At 61.0% G+C, this 19,887-nt stretch overlaps 1 protein-coding gene across 1 annotated transcript in view; it reads left to right on the forward strand.

Moving 5' to 3' along the window:
- Positions 1–19,887, forward strand: part of Lamc3 (laminin, gamma 3) — a 61,934-nt gene that overhangs the window by 8,791 nt on the left and 33,256 nt on the right. The window contains exons 3-8 of the mRNA XM_005408636.1: positions 3–192; positions 9,327–9,631; positions 13,912–14,042; positions 16,234–16,400; positions 18,268–18,456; positions 18,527–18,644. Of these exons, the coding sequence (XP_005408693.1) occupies positions 3–192; positions 9,327–9,631; positions 13,912–14,042; positions 16,234–16,400; positions 18,268–18,456; positions 18,527–18,644 (1,100 nt within the window). The remainder of the gene's footprint in view (positions 1–2; positions 193–9,326; positions 9,632–13,911; positions 14,043–16,233; positions 16,401–18,267; positions 18,457–18,526; positions 18,645–19,887) is intronic.

A 19,887-nucleotide genomic window follows, 5' to 3' on the forward strand; every position in this document is an offset into this window, starting at 1 on the left:
TCTGCCCGCACGTGCGCGCGCCGGGCGCGGGGACCCAGTGCCAGCGCTGCGACGCCGCCGACCCCGCGCGCCACCACAACGCCTCCTACCTCACCGACTTCCACAGCCCCGACGACAGCACCTGGTGGCAGAGCCCGTCCATGGCCTTCGGGGTGCAGCACCCCGCCTCGGTCAACATCACCCTGCGCCTGGGTAAGGAGCAACGCGCCGCCCGTCCCGTCGGGGTCCGGGCGGAGGACGCGGAGCCTCTGTGCGCCCCGGGCGGAGCTGTAGGACCCAGGCACGGTGCGGGGCTCGGGAGCAGGAGCAGGGCGTGCGTCCCGTAGTCCGCGGGCGAGAAGCACCCCCGGGCGAGAAGACCCCAGCCGGCCCTTTGCCCAGGCTGCGTGGGGGTGCAGTTACAGTTTCCAACCTGCAGCCAGGACTGTTGGGGACGGGGTGACGGTGCTCCAGGGGCTCCTCATCCGGGACCCTCAGGGCGCTTGAGGCCTCCGTGGACCCCGCGGCTGCGGGAGGTCCGGGAGATGGACCAGGGCATTCACCAGCAAACCGGAGCAGTGTGGCCTCCGGGGCAGTGGGGTGGCCGAGCAGGCTGGCACGGCCTCTCTGCCTTGCCCAAGTCTGCTGCCATCCAGCCCGTGCCGGGCTTGGGAAGTCCTTGGGCCCCTGGGAGCCAGAATCTCCCCATCCGAGTCGCCCAGCCCAGTGTCCTCCTTGGCCCCCTGCCCTGTGCCGGGCACCTTTCCTGTTTTCGCACCCTTTCAGGGAGGGGAGGGGGTGTTTATTCCACCTTGAATGTGAGATCCAAATCTCCCAAAGCTTTGATAACTCGGAGTATTTTTATAACTTCGCTTGGCAGCTAAGCCTGACCTGTGGCTATTTATAAGCTTTGCTTATCCTGGTGTGAGAGAATATTCCCACATTTTGCTATTGAAGTCTCACTCCAGTACAGCCTGCAGTCCCCAAAGAATGCTGCAGTGACACCGTATGTGACATCAGGCGGGCGACTTCTTTGCAAACTCTGTCAGGCTCTGACTTCTAAAACGTGTCCTGAACCAGTGAGTTTGGATGACGATGTTTGAATCGACTCCCCATTTTCCAGATTCGAGATTGAGGCTCAGAGAGGTTAGGCGCTCTGTCTAGAGACACACAGCTGAACGTGGACATCTGTGGCCATCTGGGTCCAAGCATAAACTTGGCGTCAGCTGTGCCTCCCACAGGCTCTTCCTAGGCGGGCTGTGAGGGCCTGAGGGGAGCCGGGCGATGACCTCAGGGTCGGGTGGTGGGCAGGGAGGACCCCGTGCCCCTCCAGAGCAGAGGCTGCCACCCTGGGAGCCATGTCACCCCCTCTTGCTTGTCTGGACCATGAGGTGGGGCTGCTGGATAGGGCGGGAGGGGGCTGGCGGGAGCCCAAGGCCACAGGGGAAGGAATCTTGGGGGGTGGAGGGGAGACATGTGACAAAGGGTGTCCCGTGTGTCAGGGCGCCTAGACGCCTGGGCAGACTCAGCCCAGGGCAGGCATGGGGGAAGGGGGGCAGGCATCCAGGGCCCCGGATTGAGGTACTGGTAAGTGGGCGCGTAAGCACCAGTCAGGACCATTGGAAGCAGGCGACGCTGATCCTTCTGTGAGCAGGGGACCTGTGGCATGGGGCGAGCACGGCACACACACATGTACGTGCACACACAGGCACGCACACCCACCCCAGCTCCCCTCGGCCGGGCCAGCACCCTTTTGTTAGATTGTAGATTGCACACCGAACAGGATGAAGGGGTGAGTGGATGAATGACAGGCAAGCCGGCTGCAGGCGAAGGGGTGAATTCCAGCACTGGGGGAAGAGAGGCCTGGGGGCTGCGGGACACCCGTGGGAGCCCTGATCCTTAGATGGGGCGGGCTGGGACCGTGCCCTGATCTCAGGCCACCTTGGCTGGGCCGTCCCCACCTCCCCGCTGCTGGACGGCCGCAGCCTGGCCCGTCCCCTAGAGGCAGTGGGGGAGTGGGGCAGGGCGGTGAGCCTCGGTGGAGGGGTGGAGGTCGCTGCTTTCCCAGCCCCCTGTGGCTCCCAACATCTGTTCCAGCTCCCGCGGTGGCAGTGGCCGGCTGGGCCTTCCTGTCTGGGATGAAAGGCCACGGCGGGGCTGGCGGCTCCCAGCCTCCTCCTCCGAGGTAGCTGGGGACGCCAGCAGTGCTGGGGCAGTGACAGCAGGGGACCGGCCTGTCATCGGGGACTGTTGGGGGACGAGAACAGCAGCACGCCCGCCATCCCAGAACTCAGGAGGCTGAGGCAGGAGGATGATCCTTGTGAGTTTGAGGCCAGCCTGGGCTCCATAGAGAGTTCAAGGCCAGCCTGGATGACAGAGCAAGAAAAACAAAGACATGTAAATAATAAAGACTCGACCCTGGCAAGATCCCAGCCCCTCCGGCTCTGTGAAGCATGGGACAGGCCTCCCCTTCCTGCGCACGTGCTGGCTCAGATGTCTGGAATCTTCCTGACCCTCAGAAAGACCCCCGAGTCTCCAGGCAGATGAGTTCCGAGGCCCTGCGCGGGAAGCCGCAGCACTGTCCTACCTCCGCCCGCACCAGGTCCGCTAGGCTGCTGCAGGCACAGGTCCTCCCTGGGCCCGCTCAGCCCCTCCCCGAGTGTCTGGAGCTTCCCCACATTAGCCCTGCGGTGAGGCTGGGAGGGCGACCCTGGGGGCTTCAGCTGGAACACCCCAGCCCTGGTCCGGTGGCCTGGCTGAGGCCTGCAGTCGGTGACGGTGCTGTGGGCTGAGGGAGCGGCGGTTCTGGGACCTGCAAGACCTGCAGGGAAGGAGACCCCAGGGGCGGCCGGACCAGGGGACCCTGCTGCTCCCCGAGAGCCTCGGAGCCGGTTCTGCCGTCTTCCTGCCGCGTGGGCGGGTGTTTGCCTTGGCCAGGCAGAGCGGGGCCAGCAGCTCAGCTCCCCCTGGGAACGCTGGCTGGAGCACGGGGCCCTGGTGGGTCGAGGTCAAGGCGGGGGCCCTGGCCGGCTCCCTCTGTCCCCAGCAGCTTGCCAGGTCTCCTGAACCGACCCAGGAGCTGGGGGGTCCTGTGGCTCTGAAAGGGGTGCGGGCAGGCAGTGTGCCAGCCCCCCACTGCGCCTCTGCGTCAGCCTTGTCCCTGCACCCCTCAGGCTGCTGCCACCCCCTGCGTGCCCGTGCGAGGGCCGCCACCCTGGCCCCCACCTCCGGGTTACCCACACCGGCCTCACAGACAGTTTCGTGCCTGCCCTGTGCAGTCCCCGAGCCCAGTCAGGGACAAGCGGCGGGGCCCTCAGCGTATGGAGGACCGGCCTGTGTCTGTTGGAATCGTGGCCCAGTCTGGGACCGACTCCTCCTGCACACCCCACCCTGACTCAGGCAGGTCCTGAACAGCAGCCAGCCCTCAGACATTATACAAGGGCCCCAAGTTTAAAGCCCCAAAGCAAAGGCACCTATGGGGTTCATAACAGCATTACTCACAGTAGTGAAAAGATAGAAGCAATCCAGGAGTCTAGATGGTTGATACCTAAGCAAAATATAGTCTGTTCCCAGAGTGGAACAGTATGCAGCCCTGAACAGGAAGGAGCTCACAGTGTGGGTAAATGCAGAGAACATTGCATCAAGTGAAATGAGATAATCATAACAGAACAGCACTGTGTGAGTCCACTCCTAGGTGGTTCCAGGAGCAGTCAAATTCCTGGAGACGGAAAGTAGAATGGGGGCAGCCAACCTGGGGAGGCGGGTGGGGAGTTAGTGTTTAATGGTGCATTTGTAAGGTGAGAAGATAAAAGTGTTCTGGAGCAGGCTGGTGGTGACAGTTACACTGCCCTTGAGTATACTTAGCGCCACTGGTCTGGACATTTGAAAATGATTAAGATGGTGAGGTCTGTGCTGTATGTTTGCCTTTTATTTATGAGACAGGGTCTCCCTGTATAGTCTGGGCTGGCCTTGAACTCACTATGTAGCTCACATTGGCCTTGAACTCATGGAGATCGTCCTGCTTCAGCCTCCTATGTCTCTCTGATGTGTTGCAGTGGCCCTGAGTCCGTCTCCTCTCTGCATCATTGTAGTTTGCACACTTCAGTCAGCGTGGACTCACCTCAGACTCCTCCTTAACCCAGAGCCCAGACAGCCCGGGACACATCCCTGTGCCGACCCCAGTCGGACAATAGACCCGACAGACATGGTGGATGTCGGGGCTCAGCGTGCCCGGCGGGGGGGGGGGGAGATGTGGCTGGGCTCTGAGGTCTCTGTCATCCTCCTGCGCTCACAGGGAGCCCCCAGCTCTTCACAGGACTCTGCGGTCCCCAGAATCCCCAGGAGCTAGGACTGCAGAGGAGGGGCGGGGACAGTGGGTGGCCAGGCCGGGGACCCTGCGGGAAGCCCGCACGCTGCAAGCGGCTCCCCCACCCGGCTCTGTGTTCCCAGCCCGGCTCCTGCGGTCCCCTCCCCTAAACTGCTGCTCCCAGATGGCTCCAATTAAAGGGCTTTGTTTTGTTTCCATTTTCCCAAAATAAGCCTCAGGTCTCTGTCTGGGTGTGCCGTGCTCGGCCAGCGCCGGATGTGGACCCGCTTGGCTTCTGACTGCCCGGTGGCGGCGTCCTTGGGCCCTGTGACCCAGCTGGCTGTGGAGGACCTGGCTTGGTGCTCCTGGTACAAGGCAGGGGTGGGCAGTGGGGACACCCACACCCCTTCCCCAGGCAGACTTTCCTCTGGGGACCTGTGGAGCGCCAGGTGGTGGGGCTTCGGGTGACAACTCTGGGGGCCAGGGGCCAGGTGGAGACTCGGCTGTTGTGCATGGTGTCGGGGCATCCTCTCCCCTCGGTTGCATACTCTCTGTGGAGAATCTCGCATGTGCAACGTGCAGGAAGGACATAGCACTGGACATAGAGGTGCAAGCATACTATCCTGGGGCTCAGGAGGCTGAGGCAGGAGGATCACCACGAGTTCCAGGCCAGCCTGGACTACATAGCAAGACCCTGACTCAAAATAACAAAAAAGAAAGTACTTAATAAGATGCCCGGCACATAGTAGGTGCTCAAGGCAGTGGCAGGAGTGGGGCTACACAAGACCCAGCCAGGCGTGAGTGGAGGAACAGAATTCCAGGAAGCGGAATGGGGTACCGAGTAGTCTAGAGGCGAGGGGGACCGCTGTGTCCCAGCAGCCTGTCTCTTGGTTAACAGTGGAGGAAACGCCACGTCTGGAGGGAGCACACCTGTCCTGCCACCCTGAAGGCTCAGGGGTCCCTAGGGTTCGTTGAATCCTCTTTGTCACGTAGCTGGTTTTACAGCCATTCCTTTCCCAGCCTTTGTGCCTCCTCAGGACTTCTCACAACGACGAGGACACAGGGATTGAGCTGCGCCCGGGCCTCCTAATTAGCTCTGCCGCCCGCCGCGTGGCTGTGATGCTGCCGCCGCTGCTCCTCCACCTCCCGGCGTGGCCCGTGCTGCTGCTGCTCCGTGAGATCCCCGGGACTCGCACGGCCCTCAGCTCGCTTTTAAGCGGCTCCAATCTCCCCTCCGGAGCGGCGGCGATGCTGGTGTTCTCGGGGCCTCCCGCCTACACCCCTGGGCGGGGACGGCACATCGGGCCGCTCCTCACGCCCCCCCCCCCCGACACGGGACTCCCCGAGACCCCGACTCTGCTGGCGACGTGAGCTTTCTTTTAAGGGGACTTGGAGTCCCGGTGCCAAGCTCAGCTGTGGCGGAACTTTGGAAAACATCTTAAAACGGAACATGGCAGGGCGGTTGCTTTTTAAAAAATTGTGTAAAAATGTGTTTTCTCCAGTTTCTAAATTAGAACAAGCTTTATGAGAGAAAATTGGGGAAAATACAGGAAGAAAAAAAAAAACAGAAAAGGGAAGAAAAGAGTCACTCCAAGTCCCGAGGACAAACCCGCTAAGCCGCTGGGTGTCTTTTGTCTTTGGCCTCCTGTATTTTAAAATATTGATTTATTTGCAGTGCTGGGGGGTGAACCCAGGACAAACGCATGCCAGGCAGGTTCTCTGCTGCTGAGCACTGTCCTCAGCCCTTTTCATGTTCTCGGGTCTTGGAATCCTCCTGCCTCAGTCTCTTGAGTAGCTGGGATGACAGGTATGGGCCACCCTACCCATCCTGGCCTATCTTTCAGGGATTTTGTAAATCTACAATGGATAAGTTTACATGGACTAGCTGGGCGTGGTGGTGCACGCCTGTAATACCAGCACTCGGGAGGCTGAGGCAGGAGGATCGTTGCGCGTTCGAGACCAGCCTGGGCTACAAAGTGAGTTCATGGTCAGCCTGAACTGCATAGTGAGACCTTGTCTCAAAAAGACAAAAAAAAAAAAAACTTTCCATGTACTATTTTGTGTCCTTTTTTAAAAAATGTAGCCTCTTGACCTCAGCTTTCCCCGTATATTACAAGCTCTTTATGGACTGTTTTGGGGTGCAGTCACTGTAGGCATTGATGTCCTGTAACATCCCAAATTCCCCCTGCTGTGTAAAATGCCCTGCTGCTGCTCCTGTGAGTGAGTCCCCTTCCCTTCGATGGGTTCCCAGAGACGGTTCCTTGGTCCATGCCCGGAAATGCTCGTGTTGCTGTTCGTCTCGCCCCCATACTGCCTTGCTAAGGGGCCAGTGGATTTATTATTTATTTCCCCACATTTTCCCTTTATTGTGGTAAAATGCGCATAGCATTTGCTGTCCCGCCCGCTCGTGAGTGCCCTGTTCGGTGGCATTAAGCACACTGATGTTGTGCAACCGTGACCACCCTCCCACCCTGGGCTCTTTTCGTGTGGCGAGACAGAAACCGTCCCCATGAGACACCGACTCTTTCCTCCCTCCCAGCCCCTGGCAGCCCTGTGCCACTTTCTGACTCTAACTTTGGTTCCCCTGAGGCCTCCTGCGAGTGGAATCCTGCAGTGTTTGTTCTTCTGTGACTGGCTTCTTTCACTTCATGCAACATCCCCTGAGTTCACCACATTTTAGGTTCCGGGGTCAGAACTGCCTTCCTCTTCAAGGCTGAATAATATTCCACCGTGTGTCAACCGCCTGTCGAGCATCTCTTCTTCCACTGATGGACTCGTGGGCTCCTTCTACCTCGGCCGTTGTGAACATGAGTGTGCAAACGTGCCTTCCGGACCCCACTTTCAGTTTCTGAGGGTGCTGGGTCACTATGCAGCTCTGGTTTTAGCTTTTTGGGGGACTCCCACACTGTTTCCACTTCACGTTTCCACTGTGGTGCGCAGGGTGTTTCTCCCCCAGGTTCTTTGCCACGCCTTGTTATTATCTTGTTTTTGTTTGGCTTAGTTTTGGTTTGGTTTTTTGGAGATGGTCTCACTATGTGGCCCAGGATGGCCTCAAACTTGTGGCAATCCTCCTTCCTCCGCCCCCTGAGTGCTGGGATCACAGGCGTGCAACCACTAACCCTGGTTTTGTGTAGCCCTTACACTCATTATGTAGCCCAAGCTGGCTTCAAACTCCCTGTGATCCTCCTGCCTCAGCCTCCCAAGCACTGAGATTATAGATGTGCAGCGCTGCGCCTGACTCGCTGGGTTTTGATGGTAGCAGTACTAAAACATAAGGCGATATTGTTCACATACTATTCATTTTACCCATTTCAACTCTACAGTCCGGGGCTGGGGTATAGCTCCGTGGTGAGTACTTGCCTGGCTTGTGTGAGACCCCGAGTTCAATCCCCAGCACCGCAAGAAAAGTCAAAAACTAGTCATTGGTTTTTCCTACATTCACAGAGTTGGGGGTCCATCCCCACACTTATTGAGGGCGTTTTCACACCCCCAAAAGAAGCCCTGTACCCCTTCCTGCAGTCACCTCTCACTGCTGCCCAACCTCTTCCCGACCCCCACCCGTGACCCCTGCCCCACTTCCCGCCTGGTGGGTTCACCTGCTCTGGGCATGCGGTGCCAGCAGGGTGGGCGGGACGTGGTCCCCTGGAGCCACGTCTTTCCCTCAGCCCAGCGCTTCCGTGGCTCATCTGTGGCTCCATGGAAGCTTCTGAGGGGACAGAGGTTTCAGTTCTCTGGGCCGTGTACCGAGGGCGGGATTTCCGGGTCATAGGGCCTGGCCTTGTTGAACCCTCGCGTGTGGAGAAGGGTGCGGGGGAGATTCTGCTAGTCACTTACGTCTCTCGGGCTGGGCTCGACTTGGAATTCTTTTTTTGTTTGTTTGTTTGTTTGTTTGTTTGTTTTTTGGTTTTTCTCCGGTACCGGGAACTGAACTCACGACCTTGCGCTTACCAGGCAGGCGCTTTGCCACTGAGCTAAATCCCCAGACCCTCGACTTGGGATTCTTTTGCTTCTGCTTCCCGGGGTGCAGGGCAGTAGTCAAGCACCACTGTGCCTGGCTGTGTAACTTTTTCATTTTTTTATTAGTCCGTGTGTGCAGTATGTGAAGATCACACGCCTCAAAGGGGGCCAGCGCATGCACAGAGGGCATCTTTGTTCCTTTTCACCCCTCCCCTTCCCCTCCCCCTCCATCTCTTGATCTGTTCCCCTTTGAAAAAATCTCTCTCTCTACTTCCTGTTGTCCATCTTTTATTTTGCTCTTTATTTATGCTTTGGGTTTGTCATATAAGTGAAACTATGTGATATTTAAGCCTTAGTGTCTGATTTATGTCACTGAATATTGTGGTCTCAAGGTGCATCTGTTTTGTACAAATGCCTCAAGTGTATCATTTTTATGGCAGAGTAGTACTCTACTGTGTATAAATACCACATCTTCTTTATCCAGTCATCCATGGATGGACCTAGAGGCCGCTTCCAAGATTTAGCTAGGATAAGCTGTGCTGTGGACACTGCCAGCCAAGAGGTTCACGCCGTGGTTCCCTGTAGGTTTCCCTGGCGGGTGATGATGGCAAGCAGGCGTCCCCATGCTTGTGGGCCATTCTTCTGTCTGAGGGAACTGTCTGTCCGACAGTCTGCTTGTTTCTAAGTTGGACTGTTTATCTCCTTATTATCAGGTTGTAAGAATTCTTTGCATAGTCCAGGCACAAGCCCAGGGTCAGCTCTGTGGCCAGCAACTGCCTTCTCTCCTGGAGCGGCCTTCACTTGTTCTCAGTAGCGTCCTTGAAAGAAAAAATTTGGTTTTAGCCGCGTGTGGTGGTGGAACCCACCTGTAATCCCAGCACTTGGGAGGCTGAGGCAGGAGCTTGCTTCGAGTTTGAGGCCAGCCTGGGCTACACAGTGAGTTCAAGGCAGCCTGAGTACACAGAAAGACCCTGTCTCAAAAGTCAACGAAATCGAACTTCCAAGCAGGGCTCCCCCTGTTGGTCGCTCGTGGTGCCAGTTCTCCCTTGCCTCCTGTGAAGTGGGCCTATCTTCCCGGCTGCAGGGAAGGCTTACGAGATCAGCTACGTGAGACTGAAGTTCCACACCAGCCGCCCCGAGAGCTTTGCCATCTACAAGCGCAGCCGCGCAGGCGGCCCCTGGGAGCCCTACCAGTACTACAGCGCCTCCTGCCAGAAGACCTACGGCCGGCCCGAGGGCCACCACCTGCAGCCGGGTGAGGACGAGCGAGTGGCCTTCTGCACTTCCGAGTTCAGTGACATCTCCCCGCTGAGCGGAGGCAACGTGGCCTTCTCCACCCTGGAGGGCCGGCCCAGCGCCTACAACTTCGAGGAGAGCCCGGGGCTCCAGGTAGAGAGCAGTGGGCCCTGGGGCTGGGGTGGGCACCGGGCTGCAGGCTGATGCCTGGGTCGGGGGCCCTTGAGACCACATGGGCTTCACATTGCATGTCCCTGGATGCCTGATAAAGAAATAGGTACGGTGGCACACACTGTGGTTCCAGCTACTCAGGAGGCTGAGGCAGGAGGATCACCTCGAGTTCAAGGCCAGCCTGAACTCCATAGTGAGACCCTGTCTCCACTGCACACCCTCCAGAAGTTCTGAGGTGTAGCTGAAAGGGAGAGCACCCAGTACGGGGCGCAGTGGGGGGACAGGCAAAGGAAAGAAGAGGAAGAGGGTCTGCTCTGGCACAGGAAGTGCCGCTCCCCCGGCGTCCAGTGGCCCAGCCCTGTGGCCCAGGAGCTCTGTGACAACCCCGCACTCACTTTGCCCCGTCCTCATAGTGGTGGGAAAGCCGAGACCTGGAGGGACAAAGGCATCTGAGGGGGAGAGATGACTTGGTGGGGGGCACCCAGAGCTTTCCGCTGTGCCCTCGCTGCCTCCCCACTGAGAGCCAGTGACAGGGCCTGGCAGGGCTCCTGAGGGTGCGGTGGCCGCTGGCTGCCCTGCCCGGCGCTGAGGCCTCCGGCCGCCAGTCTTGTGTGACTGCAGAGGCCCCAGAATGCATTTCAGTTTCTCATTTTTATAGCCCTGGGGATGGAACCCGGGACCTTTGCACCGAGCTACATCCCCAGCCCCTTTTATTTTTTATTCTGGGACAGGGTCTCACTGTGCAGGGATGACAGGCGTGGGCTGCCACACCCTGCTTGTTTTGTTACATTTTATGAATTTTAACATCAGTGGCTGCATGGGACCAGCGGCTGCCCCACTGGCGCGGGCGGCTCTGAGCGGTGAGGCACATGAGGGTCAGAGGGAGCGTGGCAGACACAAAGTGCAGGTTCCCCTGCGAGGATGAGCGCTCACAGCTTCACGGTCCCCCCAGCGCTGCCCACACAGGGGCACTCAGGTTCCTGGCCCCAGGACCCAGGTGTGTCCAGCTTGACGCTGCCGGTCAGGGACAGCTGTTGGCTGAGGCCAAAGCTCCCCCTGTCTCTCTGGGGTAATGAGGGGCTCTTGTGTCCAGGGGGGCACTGAGGCCTGGAAAGAAGCTGTCCGGCCCAGGCTGCACAGTGTAACAGCTGGACCCCCGAGCTGGCCGGGCAGGGGTCCCCAAGGCCACTGTCCTACTCCAGGATACGCTGCAGGCACCCACAAATTCACTGTTCTGCGGGACAGTTTATGGAATAGGAAGATGCAGCCTGAAATCAGCAGAGGGGGCGCCCAGGGGGCTCCAGGGGGCCGGGCAGAGGGCTTCCGCTGCCCCTTCCGGAGAGTCCTGCAGACAGTGCTGGCTCCTCCAGCAGTGCCCGCCTGAGCCCTGACGTCCAGGGTTCTCACGGTTGGTCACACAGGCACGGCTGGCCACCTGCGCTGCTGACCATCCCTCAGGAAGTGTGGCCTGGGGAAGACCTGGTATCAGGCGGGACACTCCAGGCCCTCGAGGTCACCCCGAGGCAACGCCCCCACCCCCCTGCCCCGCCCCGTCCAGGCCAGGTGAGCCCTTTAGCACACAGAGCCACTGTCCCATGGACAGTGTTCCCGGTCACCAGCCTGGTTTTGTTTAAGGTCAGTTTCTTCCCCGGGGAGCCCTGAGCTCTGTGGATTAGAAAGTGTCAGCTGAGGTGAGAGGAAGCCCCACGGGAAGGACCGGGTCCCCTGCACCCCTTGGGGCAGTTTCACTGCAGACCGATGGTGGCCCACGGTCTGACTCGTTGCCTCCAATGTCCCGGCCACTGTCCCCGATGGAGAAATGACCTTTCAGAGATGTGCACCTTGCTGCTTCCAGGAGGGGCCCTGCCCTGCCCCCACGTCCTGCCCCTCGACAGACGTGGGGAGGTCCCCGCAGAGGACAGAGCCTTGGGGTGGGCGGAAGGAGGGGCGCGGCTGTGTGGCTGCCGGGTCCAGGCTCTGTGTCCCGGAGGAGGACCACGGCAGATGAGGTCGTTGAAGTGTGCGCACCAGCGCCGAGCAGCTTCCTGGACCACAGGACCAAGGCCGTCTGCCCTGCTGCCTCCTTCGTTAACGTCCTTAAAATCGTTTTTGGGGTGCCGCAGCCGGCACCCAGGGCTTTGCGCACGAGAGGCGGGCGTTCCTCCCCCCCGCAGCCCTGCTGCCGCCTCCACAGCACCTCGATCTGGAGCCTGGGATCCAGCCAAAGGCAACCCCGGGTCCCACGCATGGGGTGAGCCACAGCCGTCACAAGCTGCAAAAGCTGCTGGGCGTGGTGGTGCACGCCTGTCATCCCAGCACTCAGGAGGCTGAGGCAGGAGGATCACTGAGAGTTCAAGCCAGCCTGGGCTTCATTGTGAGTTCAAAGCCAGCCTGAACTACACAGCAAGACAGAACCAAAAACCGGCAACAGCCTTGCCTGGGTACAGCAGTGCCTCAACTTCCGGGCATCTGGGGCCCCCGCCATCCGGGCTGAGGAACAGTTGCTCCCTCCCCAGCTCCCACCTTGCTTCACAGAGGCCTCCAGCCTCGCCTGTCACTGCCATAGTCTTGGTCACAGGCCGAAGGGCAGATGTGCAAGCCCAGTGAAGGGTCCCTGACAGGCCGGAGGCAGGGCCAGGACTTTGCCCTCTCCGGTGCCCCAGTTCGCCCTGGGCAGCGGGCAGTTGCGGAAAGGCAGGCTCGCCTGTGCTTAAAACTTGGCCCTGGGCTCTGTTTGATCTGAGTCCGGGTCCCCATGAGCAGCAGTGCTTGTGGCCCGGAACGCTGCCTGCCCGGCCTGTTTTCCCGTGGACGGAGGTGGAGAGGTGCCTGCTCCTAGCACTGCCGTGAGCGGTGGGAGCCTTAAGCTCACCACACCCAGCGGGGACCCATCGGGGCTTGACTGCTTCGGCAGCTCTGGGGGACAAAGCAGAGTCGCGCCAGTGCTTCAGCCTGGACACTGGGCCTCCCGCCCCCGCCTTGGCTCCGGGCTCCCCGGCCTCTCCAGGCACCGCAGCCCCTGCATCCCGCATCTCTCGCCGGAAGTGCAGGCTCCAGGCAGCTCAGTGGTGAGTGCCTGCCCACCGTGCGTGAGGCCCTGGACCCCACCCCAGCGCCGCGCAGAAAGACAAAGAACTCGGGAGCCACGTTTGAACCAGATCCCTGGGTGCACACTGACCTTTAAGAGGCTCGGTCTTGGGTAACTCGGGGAGTGGCAGGGACTCAGCGTGCCCGCCGTGTGCAGTGGCAGGTGCTGCACCCTTTCTGGCGCGAAAGACGCCTAGACGGCAGCAGAGCCCGGGTCCAGGCTGCGCTCCGGGAGCGGCTGCGCCGGGCCTGAGTCATGCTGGGGTGGGAAGAGCGACTTTTCCAGGAGCTCATTTCTGTCCTGATGTCCTGATTGCTAAACCAGCAGCCCCTGGGCTGAATTAAAATGCTGATTAATATTCCGCCAGAGCCGCGCCTGATTATAACAGCAGGCAGATGAAAATGTCAGCCTTCACGTGGGGGCCGCTTCCTCGCCATGCTCTGCCGCGGGAAGTTGCTCATTCGCCGGGTGCCAGCTGTGTGCCAGGCCGGGCCCAGGGATGGGGACACAGCGAGGACAAGGGGACCAAGCCTCGCTCTCGTGGGGTCACACTCAGGGAGGGAGATGTCACCCGGGGACATGGGGCCCTCAGTGGGTGACAAGCTGAGAACCCTGCCCTGCCTCTTACGGGCCTGGGGAGGAGGGCAAGGCGCTCTCTGGGCCGCCACCTGCCCCCTGTCCTCTCACTGGAGAAGGCAGGGGACCCTGCACCCTAGGGTCTGCCAAGCCCCTGCCCACCCCCAGCTCCTCTGCTCCCTGAGCGGGCACCATGCTCACATTGGCGCCTCCTCCAGCTGCTTCATGGGGTGGCACTGTCCTTGTCCCGTTCCACGGGGAGATGGAGGCAGCAGCATGTTTGGTTTTTTTTTGGTTTTTGGTTTGTTTGGTTTTTTGGGGAGACAGTCTTGCCATGTAGTTCAGGCTGGCCTTGGACTCACTGTGTAGCCCAGGCTGGTCTCAAACCCATGATGATCCTCCTGCCTCAGCCTCCGGAGTACTAGGATTATAGGCGTGTACCACCACGCCCGGGCAACAGCAGCGTGTTGAGCCGTGTCCCCAGATGTGCCTGGCCGAAGCGTGGCTCCAGGCTCCTAGTTCCTGCTGTCCTTGGGGTCTGTCCCAGCTCGGCCCATTCCCGCAGAGCTGCTGACTGGGTCCCTGCCTCACCCCCCAGGACTGGGTCACCAGCACCGAGCTCCTCATCTCTCTAGACCGGCTCAACACGTTCGGGGACGATATCTTCAAGGACCCCAGGGTGCTGAGGTCCTACTACTACGCCGTGTCCGACTTCTCCGTGGGTGGCAGGTAGGTGGGGCGGCATGGGTGCCGGAGCAGAGAAGGGGCCGTGTCAGGACGACTGGCGGCTGCTGGGCAGGTAGAGCAGCACCTCGGGTGACCCGGGGACAGGATGGCCAGCCCCAGCCCCATGGCCGGCATGGGAGGCCTTCAAGCTGACTTCAGCCGCAGACTCCCCGCTGGCTGGTTCTGCCCCTCGAGTCCGCGCCCTGTACCTGCTGGTGCCTGAACGGGGGTCCCCTGCCCCCTCTCGTGTGACCATCCAGTCCCAGAGAGAGACGCCCTGCCACCTGCCCCCAGCCCCGGGCCTGGATCCTCCTAGCATCTGACCTAGGAAGCAGGGGCTGCCCGAGGTGCTGGGCTTTGTCCTTGTCCCCCTCCTCACCACCTTCTGGCGCCGTCCGGAGCAGCCGCGGCCCGGAGGGAGGCAGGCGATGTCCTCCACATGTGCCTGTCTCCGAAGGGCAGAGGGAGACAGTGTGTTCCCGGCAGCCTCCTGGTGCGGCAAGTGCAGAGCCCGTGGTCCGTGGGAACGTGTCGGCACACCCCAGTTCACAGGACAGGGGCTGCCGAGGACAGCGAGTGGCCAGGCACTGAGCCCAAGCGCATGGGAGAGCAGGCCCGTGGCGGCGAGGTGGAGGCTGGGCCGGAGGGGCTCGGGGCTGAGGATCCCGCTCGCCCAGCCCCTGACCCGTGGTAGGCTGTCGCAGGAGCTGGCCAGGGGACGGAGGGGGCCGGTTGTTGGAACACCCCAGCGAGCGGAGGAGCGAGGAGGCCAAGTCGCCCGAGCAGTCCAGCGGGAGCCAGGCAGCCCGGCCCAGCAGGTCGTGGCCAGCTGGGAGCGAGGGCCCTAGAGCCGTTTGAGTTCACTGGGTGGGCCGTGGCGGTGGACACTGAGGACGGCAGCCGGCGCCGGGCGTCCACGGTTCAGAGACACCTGGTGGCATCGGGGCGGGAAGGGATGTGACCCAGCGCCTGCATTTCAGGGTGTCTGCGGCTCCAGGGAAGGCCGGTGCTTGGGAGCGGATGGGCCCGAGGGACAGTGAGGACCCTCCACTCGCCACCCCTGGGTGTGATCAGACCTCCCAGGGTGGCGGACGCCGTGAGCCCCAGGCCCGCTCACAGGTTTCATGCCAGGAAGCATCTGGGCCCCAGCTGTGCAGCCGGACCACCCTCAGACCGGCAGCTGGCTGTGCAGGCTGCTACCCTTGCGCAGGAAGGAACAGGTGGCCCTGCGGCCTGAGGGCGACCAGGCTCTTGCTCTGCTCAGAGGGCTCCACGGGGGAGGGATGTCCGTGGCACCCTCTGGGGACAGGGCCGTCCCTCATCACTGCCCTGATCACCATCTCCCGAGGCCGCCTGGTGCCCACCTCAACCCTGCTGGAAATGTAGGGGTGTTGCCTGCCCACCCTGGGCCGCTGGGCACGCAGAGCTGTGTGGCTTTCCCATGCCCTGTGTCCCCAGATCAGAGAAAGCTCCAGGGACCTGGTGGAGGCAGCAGTCCATAGCAAATCGGCCCTGAGCTCCGGGTGTGTCTGGAGTCAGACAGGGCCACTTCGGCTTGACTCTGCCACTTAGGGTCTCTCACTTTTAAGGCCTGAGCCTCAGTCTGTTCATCTGTGACATGGGGACAATAGTGGCCCCTGCCGCCTCCACAGGAAGGCCCCAGTGAGGATGCTTGGTCTGGGGCCCCCGAGGGCCGGGCTGGGGCCAGAGCCTGAGGCCGCGCGGTGCTGGGCCTGGTTGCTTTGCACAGAGATGGTGACTGTACAGGGTCAGGCTCCGCCGAGGACGCCGTGCTGTCCCCGCAGCGGCTCTGTGCTCCTGCCTCACCCACCAGGCTCGTGACCGCGTGGGTGCCCTAGCACACGGCCCGGGCTGCCCTCAAAGTCCTGGGGCTTTGGACGCCTCTGAGCTGTCCTCTTTCTGGACACCTGCCCAGGCCCCACACCCTGCGACTGCCCTGTGGCTCTTCCTGGGTCCCTCGCAGCCTCAGTCTGGGCTGGGCCCGGGGCGGGGTGGGGGGGATTTGGTCCTGCACAGAGCTTAGGGCCACGCGGGACTCTTGGCCAGCGCGTCGGTCTGTGTTCAGCAGAGGCTGTGGCTGGGCTAGAACCGGGGCTCGCGCAGCAGGGGCAGAGCAGCTCCCGGGGCGCCCATCCCCGCTGTCCCCACGTCCCCTCCTCCACTCTCTGCGCAGGTGCAAGTGCAATGGGCACGCCAGCGAATGCGGCCCCGACGCGGCGGGCCAGCTGGTCTGCCGGTGCCAGCACAACACCACGGGCGCCGACTGCGAGCGCTGCCTGCCCTTCTTCCGGGACCGCCCGTGGGCCCGCGGCACCGCCCAGGCCGCCAACGAGTGCCTGCGTGAGTGCGCCGGGGTGTCGGGGACCTCACAGCTGGGTGCCGCCGCCCTTGGCCGCTCTGCCCGGCCGTGCCTGGGGCCCACGCAGTCACCTGGTTTGCTTCAGGCTGTCCGCATGCGGCTGTGTTGTCACTGGGCGTCGCCAGGCATCACCAGGCACCAGTTCCTGGCTGGCAGGGCGGCACCCATCCGCAGCCGGCCTGTGTCCGCGCCTCTCGGCACCGCCATCTGCTCGGTCCTGGCCCACTGGCGGCCAGAACTGGCACAGGGAGGGGACAACCTGTTCCGGGGCACGGGCGCTGCCTGCTGACACGTCCAACTGCCCCGCTGCTGCCTGGCCTGAGCCCTTCCGGTGCCCACTCGCGCCCTGAGCCCACAGCTGTCTCCACGGCAGGGACACCGAGGGCCCGGCTGCCCCTTCTGCCCCATCCTTGCTGTGGCAGGTCCCTGTCCCCCGGGCACCAGCCTGGAAGCTGGGGTTTCCTGCCCAAAGCCCTCACCTCCACCCCAGCCCTGGCAGCGCCTGGGCCTGAATCCTGCCCTGTAAGTCCACCTGACGGTGCCTCCCTGGGCAGCAGGGTCGTGATCCCAGTGACGTCACCTCTCTTCTGCCGCCTCAGTTTCCTCTCTCTGCTCTCCCTGCCGCCAGCTTCCTGTACCAGCAGCCCAGGCATTTTCCAAAGTGCGGGTTCAACCCTGTCCCTCTCTCTTACCCCATCTCTTGTTTACAAAAGCCAGCCTGGGCTACAAAGTGAGCTCAAGGCCAGCCTGAGCCGCATGGTGAGACCCTGTCTCAAACAAACAAAAGGACAATGCACCTCCCTGCCAGTGTTCGTTTAATTTTCAACAATCATGAACCAATGTTGGGCAGGGTGGTCTCTGCACTTGGGAGACTGAGGCAGGAAGATCACCATTAGTCAATAGTAAGTTCAAGGCCAGCCTGAATGGCTTAGCAACATCCTATCTGAAAATTTTTTTAAATTTAATTTAAAAAGAAAGGAATTACTATACAGTGTAAGTGGCAATACCGCTACTAAAAATGAGATGCTATATTTGTTTTTGTTTTTGTTTTTTGAGACAGGGGCTCGCTATGCAGTTCAGGCTGGCCTTGAGGTCACTTTGTAGCCCAGGCTGGTCTTGAACTTGCAACAATCCTTCTGCCTCAGCCTCCTGAGTGCTGGGATGACAGGCATGCACCACCACATCCGGCCCGAGATGCTATAAAGGGAGGATGTCTTTTGTTTCCAAAGACTGTCCATATCATAGAGCGATGCAAAAAAATAAAAGTGAACCATTTCGTGGCACTTCAGGGGTGAGTTGAGGACGGTAATGCTTGAGGCATCTCGGGGCAACAGGAATAGTACATCTGCGGCTCCCCTGGCTGCAGGGGAAGAGCCCGGCCACCCCGGGCTCTGCCCTGCCGCCGTGCCCCTGTGAGTTCTCAGCTGTCCCCGCATGGTACCCCCCATGCCTACTGTCTCCCAGCCCCCACCCATCACCTGCTGCCACCACACCCCACACCCGCAAGCCCACCTCCTGCCTGAGACACTGCCCACTCAGTCGTCCTTCTCTGGGCCAGTGCTTTTGTGCTTGGCCTTCATGTTCGGCATAGTTATGACTTCTCCCATGCACATGCAGTGATTTGGGTGGATTTACTGTCCGTACCCACCTTGCTCCTAAGATCTTAACTCAGTTTTTGGAAGATCAGTCAGTCTCCTTGTCCTGGATCAAGCTGAGCCTGAACTCCATCAGGGAGGCCACACACTTGACCTGAGCTGCCTATTTGTTCAGCATAAGGAGACTGGCACAGAGCCCCCTCCTGCCAGGCCAGGACGGCTCACACACGCCCTCTGCACCTCCTGCCCACAGCCTGCAACTGCAGCGGCCGCTCCGAGGACTGCACCTTTGACCACCAGCTCTTCCGCAGTACGGGCCACGGCGGGCACTGCCACCACTGCCGCGACCACACGGCCGGGCCGCACTGCGAGCGCTGCAAGGACGACTTCTACCGCTGGGACCTGCGGGCGCCGTGCCGGCCCTGTGACTGCCACCCGGCAGGTGAGTGGCCCCACCCAGCCCCCACCCTCGGCCGGTCCCTGCCCCCGCTGCCCTGTGCCTCCCTCCCCAGGCTCCCTGCACCTCCAGTGCGATGCCTCGGGCACCTGCCCCTGCAAACCCTCGGTGACCGGCTGGAAGTGTGACCGCTGCCTGCCTGGGTTCCACTCGCTCAGCGAGGGCGGCTGCAGGTGAGGGCTGCGCAGGCTGCACCGCGTGTGTTAGGAGGGACAGAGCTCCATTGCCCCACTCCTCCATTGCCCCACTTCTCCATGCCCCACTCCTCCCTGGGGCGTTTCTTAGCCTGGAGGAGGACAGGTACCTGGGCCCCGGGGAGGTGGAGACCCTGGGGGATGATGTGGGGCGGGGGCTGCGTGCTACAAAGCCCAGACGTGGAAGGAGCAGGAGGGGCAGGTGTGCTGGGTGGGGCAGCAAGCTTGGTTTTGGTTCCTAACAGCAGCACCCTTGTTATTTGAAAAGTGGCGGAACTGTGTTGGCTGGGCCTGGAGAGGAGTCTCGGGTTCCTGGAAAAATACTAGGTGGCTCTGGCCACAAAACTGACCCTGAGATGAGGATCTGGCTGATTCCCCAGGTCCTGGCCTCCGGACCTTTGCACATGCTGTTCCTCTACCCCAGAGCCTGTCCTCCCCTGGCTGCATCTCTCCCAGACTGTGTCTGGCAGACTTCTACTCATTCTTTGGTTCTCAGCTGAGGTGCCCTCCCTCAGGAAGCCTCCTATGCCCCTGCCTCCTCCCCTCCCCCAGGGTGGCCCAGATGCCCCTCTGTGGTGCTGCCACACCTCTTGTCTGCGGCCTTCCTCCCATGTGTCACAGTGCAGTGTCTGCATTTGTCTGCCCTCACTGGACAGCGGGATCAGTGAGGGCAGGAGCCAGGGCTTGGCAGTTGGGTGGGGATGGATGGATGGATGGGAGGGTGGATGCATGGGAGGGTGGAAGGAAGGATGGGAGGATGGGAGCATAGGAGGATGAGTAGATGGATGGATGGGAGGATGGATGCATGGATGGGTGGATGGATGGGTGGATGGATGGACAGACGGACAGATGGATGGATGGATGGATGGATGGATGGACGGATGGGTGGATGGATGGATGGATGGATGGGAGGATGGATGCATGGATGGGTGGATGGATGGGTGGATGGATGGACAGACGGACAGATGGATGGATGGATGGATGGATGGACGGATGGGTGGATGGATGGATGGACGGATGGGTGGATGGGAGGGTGGATGGGAGGGTGGATGGATGGATGGGAGGATGTATGGATGGGAGGATGGATGGATGGATGGATGGGAGGGTGGATGGGAGGGTGGATGGGAGGGTGGATGGATGGATGGGAGGATGGATGGATGTATGGATGGGAGGGTGGATGGGTGGATGGATGGATGGGAGGATGGATGGGAGGATGGATGGA

Source organism: Chinchilla lanigera, unplaced genomic scaffold (genome assembly GCF_000276665.1).
Source record: "Chinchilla lanigera isolate Chin_1 unplaced genomic scaffold, ChiLan1.0 scaffold00112, whole genome shotgun sequence".
NCBI classification, from domain to species: Eukaryota; Metazoa; Chordata; class Mammalia; order Rodentia; family Chinchillidae; genus Chinchilla; species Chinchilla lanigera.